This window comes from Phalacrocorax carbo, chromosome 7, assembly GCF_963921805.1.
Source record: "Phalacrocorax carbo chromosome 7, bPhaCar2.1, whole genome shotgun sequence".
NCBI classification, from domain to species: Eukaryota; Metazoa; Chordata; class Aves; order Suliformes; family Phalacrocoracidae; genus Phalacrocorax; species Phalacrocorax carbo.
Window position 1 is genome coordinate 10,374,806 of NC_087519.1, and position 12,817 is coordinate 10,387,622.

General features: G+C 38.8%; 1 protein-coding gene across 1 annotated transcript in view; it reads left to right on the top strand.

The window, feature by feature from the left end:
• The first annotated feature begins 1,941 nt into the window (after window positions 1–1,941).
• The window catches only part of IL16 (interleukin 16), a 47,427-nt gene continuing 36,551 nt past the window's right edge, over window positions 1,942–12,817 (top strand). The window contains exons 1-3 of the mRNA XM_064456280.1: window positions 1,942–2,661; window positions 6,588–6,689; window positions 11,590–11,624. Coding sequence (XP_064312350.1) covers window positions 6,675–6,689; window positions 11,590–11,624 — 50 coding nt within the window. The 5' untranslated portion in view covers window positions 1,942–2,661; window positions 6,588–6,674. The remainder of the gene's footprint in view (window positions 2,662–6,587; window positions 6,690–11,589; window positions 11,625–12,817) is intronic.

Consider the following 12,817-nt stretch of genomic DNA (forward strand, 5'->3'; position numbering starts at 1 on the left):
CATCTTATCCAGCTTACGCACAGCTGAGGCCTATACCCAGCACCTTCTATTCAATCTTTACCCACTTCCTCAAATCCAGCCTAGCACCCTAACTTGAGACCTTTCCTCCTTTAATCCCTTCCTTCCCCTCGTGCCCTGCACTTATATCTGAACTGCCCTCTGCTGCTTCCACAGTCTCACAGCAGTTACCCCACTGCTCCCCATATGGCTTTTTAGCCCACTTTTCCCTCACAACAGGCACAGATGACCAGCTTAGTTCCTTCAGCGTCTGCTGTCAGGATTACCAGCGCGGTTGGACATCCATTAGTTTGCCTCCCTTGCAGTACCTACACAGCAGGCCACTTCCCCATGTTCTGCAGACTGCTGGTAGAAGTGCATGATACTGCTGACATTATCAATTACTATTCATGGTAACTGAGAAAAACTGAAATCAGAGGTTAATTTACAGCAGAGGAACACCGCCCCACACGCACACCAGCCAGTTTAGGGCTATAGCATGCCTCAGTGCATATATTGCTTAGATAGCAATTAAGGCAGGAGGTTTATGTCCTGACTACTTGACATGCCAGCTTGAAGCTGTCCTGTGGGTTACGGACAATGATCTACACCAACATCCGTGGTTCCTAGGGTAGAGTGCTTGCTATAAATAGACGTCAGATTTGTAAAATTAACATTGTTTAGTCTGAGGATAAATGAGGAAATTGGGAAACTCCTTTGCTCAGCAGTGGGATGGTGTGGAGTGTTGTTTTCTGCTGAGGATTTTTATTTTTATTACTAAACTCTTGAGAGCGTTGATATGTCACAAGGTTGTTTTGCTTCTGGGCTGTGAAACCAGGAGGGGAAAATATGAACTGATGCAGTTTTATATAACTTATAAATGTGTTTAGCATTTTCTGTGACAGTGAAGGCAGTCAGAAAATTTAACTGTTTCCTTTGTGAACTTTATTTTGTTTGTCTGGAAGCTTGCTCTTTTCCAGCAGAACTGGCAGTAGGCTTGTCCAGAGTGGGGGCAGGACACTTTTCCACATAAGCAAAATAAATTCTAATTACAATAAAAGGGGAGGAAAAAGAAAAATTAAATTTATACTGTGAAGTGGCATTATTACCTCTCTAACAGGAAGCATATGGAGTAGTAGCATGCACATAGGTCTGAGAGCCAGGAATAAATCAGGGACAGTCTAGACATGCTGATTCCAGCTGTGGTCCTGAAACAAGCTGTTAGGGTTACAATTTGATTAAGTCTAATACCCATCTGGAGAGAATGGTGAATGACAGCAGAATAACACTGTCACATCAGAGTTGTGCTAGAGGTACTTACATTGTGGCTGGGACACAGGCAGGAGAGCAAGGGTTCCTCCATTGTAATCCCCTCTTTCTGACAGTGACTGGTTCCACAGCCAGTATCAGAAATCAGGGTGGTACATCCTATGGAATAGTGACTTATCACATAGCCCTGTTCTCTCCAATATAGAAAAAGGACCAAAGGAAACGTCTATATGCAATCCTGTTTTCCACTTCTTACTACAGCACTCAAGGTTTCTTTTGTGTTTTCTCCATTGTGGCTATAACATTTAATTAACTAATATTTAGAAGTACCCAGAAGATGGAAAGCCTATATATTATCTATTTAGGGTGAGTAATTACCTCACAAAAAGACATAAATGAACATTGACCAACAATGTCATTCAGAGAGCAAAGCACTAGCAGAGTCTTACAAACCCTCACAAAAATACCTCCTCCCTCCTCCACTCACTTCCCCAAAACAATGAATACCTCTCAGGTGATCTGATGTGAATAACATTTGCATTTCCTTTACTATTATCATATTTTCACACAGCAAAAGGATCCTAGTTTTTGTCTGTTTGCTTTAGCTCGATCTCAGCTATCCTCAGACAAAACTTTTCCCTCCACTACACAGACTTTATTCACCAAAGAAAAACCTCCAAAGCCCTTGCAGACCTTATGAAAGGCGTTTTCACTCACTTGGGTTAAATGAGCACTGTGTGTTTTCTTTCTTCTTTTTTTTTTTTTTTTTTGTGGGGGGGTGAGCTGTAGGCGGAGAGTAAAATGTAATAAATGAATCATTTCAACTTTGGGCAAGAAGCTTAGGTGTTGTGTTTGTACCATGCAACTACATAAACACAGAACGAGGCAGTTAACCAATGAATTGCAGGAATGAGAAGCAATGAGATGATCTAAAACATTTTAACACATTTTCCATATATTAGCCCTTGGACTAGTTGTGTTTTGCTTTCTTACAACAGACACAAGTCAGTAAAAGTCCAAAAGGAAAGTCTGAGGTTTTACATTTCTGTTTGTGGTACAGGAAAAGGGTTACGATCTCAGTGGTTGATTCAGTGAAATAACATCTCTTTTATACACATCTGCCTAGCAAGTAGGGCGGTAGTTGGAAATACCCAATCTAAAGCATTAAAGATTTGCTGGCAAATAGCAAGGCATTTTCTGCAAAGGAAAAGTTGTTATATTGAGTAGTCACTTTGAATGCTTAGGAGTTACAGTCAAATATCCAAACACTGTGGAGTTACACGGCATTTATTATTTTGTCAAGTATTTAACACACTGGGAATTGACTCTGCTGCATATTTCATATCCAAGGAGGCATGATAATAGTGGACTTACATAAGAAGACACTTGGCAATGGTAAGTGATATTTTTCTAGCAAATTATTTAGGCATCATACAGTCAGCTGTTTTTACATGTCAGTATGTATCATTTTCAACTGTTTTGAGAATTTAAGAGGAGAGTATACAGATAAGAGGTGAAACCAGAGGTGTTTCACAAACTACGTTTTTCTCTGTCTATTCACTGTCATTACTGTTTTGTTTTTAAATAATATGAGAAATTTGGAGCAAATTATTGTTGCCTAATTATCAGCATTATGACTTAAAACAGAGATGCTCTACAGGGAAGTACCTTAATTTAGGACACTTTTAGTTTGCTGTATGGTATTTCTGCTATTTCTCCTGACACATATAAAAGCCAGCAGAGTGGATCAGAGACTTTTGTGAGTTCGTAGCTTTCTTCAGTTTTGAAGGCCTCTCTAAACCTGCAATATTATAAGAAGCAGAAATGAAACAAAATCACAAATCAAATTATTATTTACTTAACAGCATTTTAAATCTACAAAATCTCTCTCACTGGAAATTAATCTTCATAAATAAGAGAAATTAATTAGTTTCAGAACCAGATGAAAAGGGGATGATATGAGATATTTTTTTCTTTTTTAGCTTTTGCTAAGTCCATTTTTTCCCAGAATGGTTTCTAACCTTTCCACTCATTTCTACTCTGGTGTGTAACTGCAGGATATGTTCTTTAACTAGTTTATTTTTCTTTAAAGAAGCAATGCAAAAAAATTTATTTCTCTGTGAGAACTCTGTAAGTATAGTATCTAATCTCTGAAAACACATACACATTTCCAAACCATTTTAAAATGAAACATTAATATGATTATCTAATACTGTTTCAGAGCATAGTTCCAAGCAAGACGTCCAAATGCACTATTTACTTGAATTTCTGTATGAACTAGCCTATACAGGAAATCAGTAAATTGCTGCAGAGCCTCAGCCTCAAAGGGGATACGTATTTGTTTAGTCATATACTATAAATAACATCTGTAGACTTGAAACCTTGCCAGCATTATTAATGCAGTGTTCACTTAATAGTACCCTTTATTATGAGCCTCATTAGTAACTGATTCATAGAGTATGAGTCTACAGAAAAAACATACAGGCTAGTACAGCACACACATATTGATGATATATCATCCGTACTGCCAGTGTAACCTCATTTGTTGTGGAGCTGGTATGCTCTAAGCTGAGCTCACACCTCCTGGCAAGCAGCCCCTTGGGAGACGCAGTCAGCACAGAGGCTTCTGGAGGACCCCTTTCTGCTCATCTGCGGGGGATCGCTGTCAGGGTGGTGATAAGGCCAAAACACTCCCCTCTTCCCCCACTGTACTAGCCTGTGGGTGCAAACAGATGACATAAAGCTGTGAGGCTGTCAGATTGCTTCAGTTTATGCTGAAGGACTGACCCAACAGACAATGGCTTCTTCATCACTTTTACAGCTCTTTGCTATTAGAGAACACCAGTGATGTGATCTGCTGCTTTTATTTGCCTAGTGCTGTTATAATATTTATGCTGTCTATATTACAGTATGACACATACTGTACACTGTAAAATAACTTACATGCTTTATCATAAGGAATAAACTTTATATGTGATAGGTTCTACATAATATGAGATGGTTTAGTGTAGGATATCATTACCTGCCACTAGCAGATTCTTTTTGTTTTCTAAGAGTAGTTCATTGGTTTGTTCTTTGTCCCATTTAAAAAACAAAAACAATAACAAAAACACAACAACAACAAAAACCAAAACCCAAAACATTTAATTGTCTTATAGTACGTTTCATCAGAGGAATCCCCACCCCACACATCCAAGAAAGAAGGTGATAGCCACAACCCAATTTTCATAGATGCGGACAATGATTCAGAAGTGAGGGAAAGTAAACCTATCTGAGGTCAAAACAGCAGGTCACTATCAGAGCTGGAAGGAGATCTCCATACCCAACACAGTGTTCGGTCAGAAAAAATGAGCTGGGGCAGATTGTCACTGCTTTATAGTGAGTGGTGTGTGTTAGATGTGATTGGTAAGGTTCACTGATAAGTAGTTTACAACTTTGCCCAAGATTAATGCTGAGCCTAAACTGATATTTTCAAGAGCTTAACATTTTCCCTCTTCCTATACATTTAGGGTCCTTTGCTTTAGCCAGAGATAGGAGAAAACCAACTTTAAAACTCCCATTCTTGTATGCAACTGCCCAAGGTCTGGGTATTCTTACCTCTTGAATGTTTATTTCAATCAAGTCTTTCTGGGGAAGTGATTATGGGCCTTTACTGTGCCATAACAGTAATAGTCAGGCTCTTTTGGACAAATCTAGAAATAAAAGCAAATGAGCATCAGGACACAGCAATGTTTAAAAGCTATGGTAACTAACCAGTGTAACAATCTATCTGAGGATATAGCAAGTTTTCAAGATTGGTGGAATAATGTCTTTACAGTCACATTTGGTGCTTATTTTAAAATATATGCTTTACCTGGAGCAGAAGTTATTGCCATCAGTACAGGAATTACAGGTTAAATTTTTCTTTTTCACAGGCCAATTGGACTAGCTAATTAGAACTCCTTCTGGGCTTAAAACCTGTGAGTCTTTAGGAAAAACAAAATCTGAGATCAGGAATCTTCAGCTGAGATCTCTTAGTCGTTGGATCCAAGCTATTTAACATTAGATACTGCTCCAAAAGTGTAGGCTGATTTCAAAACATGGAAGAAAAGTCATCTCCCAAAGACACTAGATCCTAGACTGTTTAGGATGCTACAGCTGACTCCAGCATGATCTATCATACTGATGAGCAGGGTGCCCTCAGGTCTCATGAAGAACCAGAAGCACTGTGTTTTGTGTCTCGCCAGGGAGCTACTTATGTGACAGATTATACTGCTTCACCCATGACAAAGCTGTAAAACAGTCTAGTCTTATCTTACTGTCAACAATAATGCCAGCAAGTAACATATGTGGTGTGCATTATGACTAAAGTTAGTGTTAAAAGCTACAGTATTGTAGAAGTTAAGAGCAAGAGAGCTGCCCTCAGAGCTTTATACTGTTATCTTCAACACCACAAATAAAAACCATCCCCTCAGCTTCATTCTGATCGTCACAGTCTTAGAGATAAAGTAAAGCAGCAGCAATGTGAAGGGTCCTCAAGACTTGTTTAGTGCAGAGTTAAGCAGCAGCCCATGTTAAGTAGCTTTGCCTCTGCCAGGCACTAGGAATGACAAATACTCAAAAGAAGCTACTCCTAAAGCCTTGCAGGTTGAAATAACAACTGTACTTATAAACATAGTAAAGTCGTCTTACTCGGGCATGGATATGCAAGAGAAGAGATTGTATAATTACTCATCACTCACTGACAAGATTAACTCAAAAACAAACCAAAACCAAACCCACAAAACACCCCCCCCCAAAAAGCTTCACAACATCCCCCCTCAAAAAAAAACAACAAACCAACAAAAAAGCAACCACAAAACCCAACCTAAACCAAAAAAAAACCCAAACAAAATGCCAAGTCAACTAACCCGGCAATGAAGACAGGACCATGTATGCTATCTGTGAAACACTAAAGGATAACAAGCCCCTGACTTCAGTGAGACTGAGTAGAAAGTGGTGCCTGTGCCAGAGTGTAAAATATGGAGCAAATTCTGCCACTGGTACTCACATGTACTAAATATATTCACCTTTTCAGTACTTCCATTCATTCATATCTGGCTGTTCAAGGTGTAAAGGAGAAGGCAGTAGCAACAAATATGACAGAATCCAACACAGACTCACAATAAAATGCAAAACCAGTCAGGTCTAAATACACCTTTTATACCAAACCCACGAAAAATACAGAGAAAATTTTCATATGATTTTTGCATGTAGAATAAGTTCATTTTTCTTTTACTCTTTTTTTTCCTGATAAATCATACTTTTGGCAATTGATAATTCTCCTTTCATTCAACCTAAAGGGCCTCTTATGTCAGCCTACAGTTCAGGCGAATATAAATCAAAAGGAATGCAAAGCCAGATGAAAAAGGAACATTATGTGACTGGAAATGTGGAAAGAAGAGGTAAAGTCATAACTTTTTAAAATATTTGTTTTAAATTAGAATGACACCATACAGGGGAGCTCACATAATGTTTTTACTACTCTGGTGCAGCAGTAAGTTATAAACTCCGTATTGGTCAATGGCTTTAAAAAACCCATTTCTTCAGTATCAGATATTTAGCAACTTCATAGCTGACACAAATATACTGTAGTGTTTCTCTAAGCCTAACATAATCACTTACACATAGTTGATGTACCCAGTGCAAAAATATTAAAATAACAAACACAGTTCACAATACTTTGTTGTGATACCATCCCTGCTATGCCTCATACACCACACCATGGCTACAGTCAATGCTCTTTACACTGGTAGTGCTGTAATTTTTCAATCACACTCCCTTAATACAATACTTATGTAGAGCACATAGGCTACTTTTTCTGTAAAAAAATACATTGTATGTATACAATAACATATTCTTCATAAAGTTCAAGGATATGTTCCTAAGAAGAGGCAAAGGTACTTTTTGACAGGCGAACACTCAGTATTAGACCCTCTTCCATGGAACTACAGGAGCAATATTTTACAGCTTATCTCTAAGGCACTGCAAAAAGTAAGGACACCAGAATAAGGCTAGTAATCATGCAGAGTGTGAGTGCATGTCATGCAACACAAACGTATTTGGGAAGACAAGGTCTAGAAATTTTTATTAACTCACAGGAAGGCAATTGACTGGAAACAGTCCAGAAAGCTGCAGAGCTGGATGCCATTATGAAAGAGTCAGGTAATAAAGTTCACAAAAGGAAGTGGATTTTAAAATAGTTCTGAAGAAAAAGAAGATCTAAACATATGAAAGCAGCATGAAGCTGAAAGAAAGGAGGGGCAGAAGAAGAAAAGAGAAAAGTATGTAGAAGATAGAGGATGACATCGGTACAGAGATAATGAGAAAAGGATTCTACAGAGACTTGAAAGATTGGGATATTTTTCTGGGTACAAGAACTGAACAAATCTTAGAGGCAGCAAATTTAAAACAATTACAAGGAAGTACATTTTTATGTAACACATGAAACTCATTGCTTCTGGATACTCTTGAAATCAAAAGCTTAATGGGAGCCAGAAATGGATGAATTACAGTTACATTACACAGGATTCATTTCATCTGTTGAAGGAAAAAAAATTCTTTGCACTTCCTGGCAAAAGTTAGGTACTAAGTGACGATAGGAATTAGAAAGAGATTTACCTAATTTGACATAATGCAATACTTATCCATTATGAGGCAGCTGTATCTTCTGCTAAAACAAGATTATCCAATCATAATATAAAAAGCTTCAACAATTTTGGAATACATACAAAACCTCAGAATGCCAGCCTACTCTCAACCTGTAAGGTACCTCTTGATTATTTTTTTTTAACAAGGTAATCCCTTCGAATCAATTGCTATTAGCCATTGCTGGACAAGGGTCCTGCATTAACTGTGCTTACAGGGTGACTCAACATGCCATGTTGCTATGTTTTGATGGATGGAAGGGCAGAGTGAAAGTTACGAAACCCAAGACAGAGATGACTAATCCAGTCCTGGCTTAGCAGCGATGAGGGGATGGATTGTGTTGTGCAACATAGCTGTTGTCTGGAGTATGGCAAAATGTGAAAATTGTGACTCTGTTTAAGGCAAGAGTAATTAATCAGTTTGCTGAGCAATGTAAGGACAGGACAAAAACTAGAAGACTCCAAACTATTGGCTTGCTTTCCCATTAACACAAGCAGCATTTGGAGTTGGGCGGAGTTCAGGACTGAGGCTAAGTTCCATCATTACTTAGATTTGCTTTGCCCAGTACTAATGTTCTGTTTAAATTTATATGCTTCTTTTTGGAAAAGGTTATCACCAGTAGCAACAGGCAAAATATTTAGTACTGAATAGTCTGTATATTTGTCCTCTAGAATCCAAACCTTTGGATATGGAAAATAATTTAGGGAAAAAAGGGATCAGATCCTGTATCTGCTATGGTTCCAAACACATCCTGATTTTAGCCAGGCAAAAGAGAAGAGCTGTCATAACAAATAAATTCAGTGGCTCTATTTCTTTTTCACACCTCCAATAGACATTAACTCTAGACATCAGAAAACTTCCTCCATTTTATGGTAACTAGGACCCTATCCCAGGACAGAAGTATCACTCTACCTGTGAACGGTACTGTTTGACTTCTTCTGTGAATCAAGAATTGCTGCCACTTCTACATGCTATTCCCTTTAACTGCAGATATTTTTTCATATCTGAAATCAATATACCCACTGAAATCAAAGGCAAAACAGCTGACTTCAAAGGGCTCATGATTTCTGCTATCTTCATGTTCCACACACTGATTATGCTTTAGGTTACAAGTATTTCCTTTTATTTGTTTGAACTCTCTTCATTTTACTGCATTCTTTTCCCGTCCCTCACATGAAAAGGCAGTAAAGAAACCCAGCTGATTTTCCTTAGAGTACTTACTATCTCATAAACCTTCATCACTACAGCTCCTTTCTGCAAAGAAGAGTCCACATAATTTCAATCTTTTAATATAAAATTTCAGCCTCTGATCGTGTTCACGGCCCTGGTACAATACCTTTGAGCTAAGTAATGAAGATTGACCACAGTATCCAATATCAAAGCATACCATTAGTGCAACATGGCAGGCAGAGCAGAGGTTCTCTCTTTCTCTCCCTCTCTCCTTTTCCTTCTGGCTTCTAGAAATGTGCTTTTCTGTTCACCACTGGGCACTGAACAATTACTCTACAGAGAAGATGGAAAAAACTGCAAAAGGTTAGAGTGAAACAACATGAAAAAACCAGCCCCTCCTTGTGATATTTATGTTTCTGCTGCTGGCCCTGGCAGAAGTCCAGATTCTGAATGAACAAAACTCCCAGAGGCTTAGGGGTTACAGTATTCAGCCCATAGTCAGGAAATGCAATAGCATGTGACAATGAGAAGAAATAAAAAAAGCTTTCCAATGCTTTGGAGCTTCCAGCTCAATCAGTTTGGATCAAAACTCAGGGGCTGCTGAGATTTTCTATGAATGAGTTCTCTATTGCTAAACAAAAATGTGTGTGTTACAGTGTAAGACAGTTAAGTAGTAAACAGCATGTGGCTTTGCTTCCTCAGTGATATTTCATTTTTACAGTACTGGCACTATACAACCCCATTTTATGTATGTCCTCTCCATACAAATACAAATACAGTGAGGAACTATTTCTCAAAACACAAAATCAGCTCCCTATTTCTCCCCCTATCCAGCTACTTGATAACTGTTGTTTACTGCTCAGTGTCAAATCATGGTTCTTGTACAAGATTAGAACTTAAAAGAGTGGGGTAATGTTCAATGTTTACTGTCATCCAATGATCCAGGTTAAAACTATTCCCTTTACAACAGATTTCCTTCAGGGAACTAATATCCTGAAAACTTATTTGTTGGGAAAATTAATGCCAAATTCTTTTCTTTTCGTTAACACCTAAAATATAAATTATCCACAACTGTATTATCGGGGACAGAGTGTTTTGGGCCTCCTGCAGACACTGTAGAGAGCAGAGGTTTCACCTTCACTTTTTCTCCCAGTATGTACATCATCCTCATGGGGCAGATGCTTGTCTTCACAGTCCATGTTTTATCTAGAAGTCACAGGACCACTAAACATAAGACCATGTCAGTGCAATATTTTAAACCTATTTTATAGTTCTCTCTCTCTTTTGCAAGACAGACCAATAAAACCAGGACCTTCAAGCCACAGAACAGAGGGCAGCAGGTGTCTAAGCAGTCTCTTGACCATTTTCATGACCATGCAGGGCCAGGTGTAAAATTCAGGTTTCTGTTTACATTTTCCTGAAAAGTATAGGATTTATAGTTTGTGAGAACATTCCAAAGAGGCCTCACTATTTCAATAAACTAACATTAACTGTTTCAGAGACAATTCTTTCTGTTATGGAATATTTTTTTTAAATCTACTAACTCCCTATGTATCTTATCACACAAATTAATTGAGACAAAGCAGGTTTCTGCAGCAAGATTGCTATTTGTCCGTGTGAGCAGAGTTAAGGATTGACAGGTGGGAACCGACACATTGATCTGTGTAATTGATGAAAAATAGCTAAGTGTGCCTAGGGACATGATGGAAAGGTGGATCCCTGCTCCTACAGGTAGGATGGTAGATGCAACTCAAGCAGTGTTTCATGGGGGGAGTGACCACAATAGTAGCATAGACTGTGAACCATTTACTTTGCAGCAAATGAAAGGTGTAATTGAGGCAATATGGAGTCTATGGCATAGTTCTCACTTCCCGGATGCTCTGTGGAAATAGCAACAATTGATCAGGTTGGATCACAAAGTTGCAGTCTAGCCCATAAAGGGGTGAGTATTTAAAAACTGGTAGGTTAAAGGGTCCATGCCACTTCATGGTGCACAAGCCAAGGGCTTGGCACTCAAAAGCAGCTCATATTATGTTTTGCTCCTGGAGGAGAAGTGGCCTATGAAATTCTTCTAGCTTTATGTTTAAAATATCTGCTAAAAATTACGAGAAACGCGCTTGCCATCTCAGCCTCCAGCAGGAAATCCTGCACTTGATTAGCACAGATTCTGGCTGGCCCCTTTCGCCTCCCCCCAAGTAGGTTTAACATGCCTGAACCCCCTCAGTCCTAGGAACAGAGAGTGATGGGTAGAAACAAATGACACAAGCGCCTTAAATGGTCTTGCCTTCTCTGGGTACCGAGGAGCCTGCTGGAAACAGTTTCCCCAATACTGCATCCCATTGCTTTTGTTTATCTATCCTTGCTGACATTTTCTTCAATTAGGAAACAATAGCTCCGTTCCAATGTACTGAGCAGAATTACTGAAACCAAGTCACGTGACACGATGAGAGTGTGTTTTCAATTATTCACTCTGCCTTTTTTTGCCAGGCCTATGAAGAGGAACAGCCTTCTGCAGGAGTCAGGTTTGTCTGCCTCGCTGTTGTAAGTTCCTCCATTTGAATTTTTATTTTACAATTAGGGATTTTTAAAATTTTTTAATTTTTTTAACAGTAAATTCAAGTCTCAGTGAGTTTCTTACTCTATTAGAAAACTTCAGCTGTGTAGCTCTTCCTACTGCCTGGAAATCCTAGACATTTGCAATAGTTCAGTGCTAATAGTACTGCTCAGTAATGAATCTGACAAAGATCACAAGCTCTAGATTAAAATGGGAAGAAAGATATTGTGCTGTAAGCACTCAGTAATGTAAAACTCATCGTGTTCTTGCTAGTAAAGAAAAGTTCTATCTTTCCTACTGCCTGGTTAGCAGAGCATTTGAATTCAATCTGGGAGCTACACCAAATTATTTGCATCTTGTAAATGCTTGGTTTAATATCCAACCAAAAATTTGAACCAAATGGGCACAGCTCAAATTAGGTATTTTGTTTGCAGAAGGCAGACCGAGTTAGAGCTTTTTAGACTTAAAGCTGGAAAAATAAAGCTTGGGAAAAAAAAAAAAAAGAAACAGAGGAGGAACATTTGGTTTGCATTACAAACCACAGACAACTTCCATCAGGCATGCTGGAGGTATAAGAATGGCAAGAGAAAATGACAAGCAGTGAGTCCACTGGAGGAAAAGATGAGTGGTTTGCAGAATTGACTTTGAAGTAATTGTCCATGCCACCAATACCTTGAATTAAATTTGGTGGAAGGTGGCAATGAATCATAAATCTTCTCTGGCACTTGTGATATTGTTTTCTGTGTAAAATAACATTTCTGGATATTTTTATTGGAAAACTTATAGACTATGTTTATGGTACCTCCTATGTTTCTGTCACTTATGCAACCCTGAATCAGCAGCTCTGGAGAGGATGTTGCCTTAGTTAAGAATTGGGCTGTGACCTAATCTTAGAGCAAGATCAAGTATTTAACTGCAAGTCTTCAGGTCTACTGGGTTTATTTTCACCTCAGCCACTGGCTTGCTTTGAGATTCTAGGTAAGTCATCCAAGGTTAAATTTGGTCTTTGAGCCGATGGAGCTCTGGTGGGGGTTGGGGAGGAGGAAATAGCTGATGCAGCAGGGCAAAAGAGATGTTCTCTCCCATAAGATAAAATTCCTCAGGAGCATTGCGGGGAGGGGGGGTGGGATGGCAAAATTCACTTAAAACAATGTTTCCTCA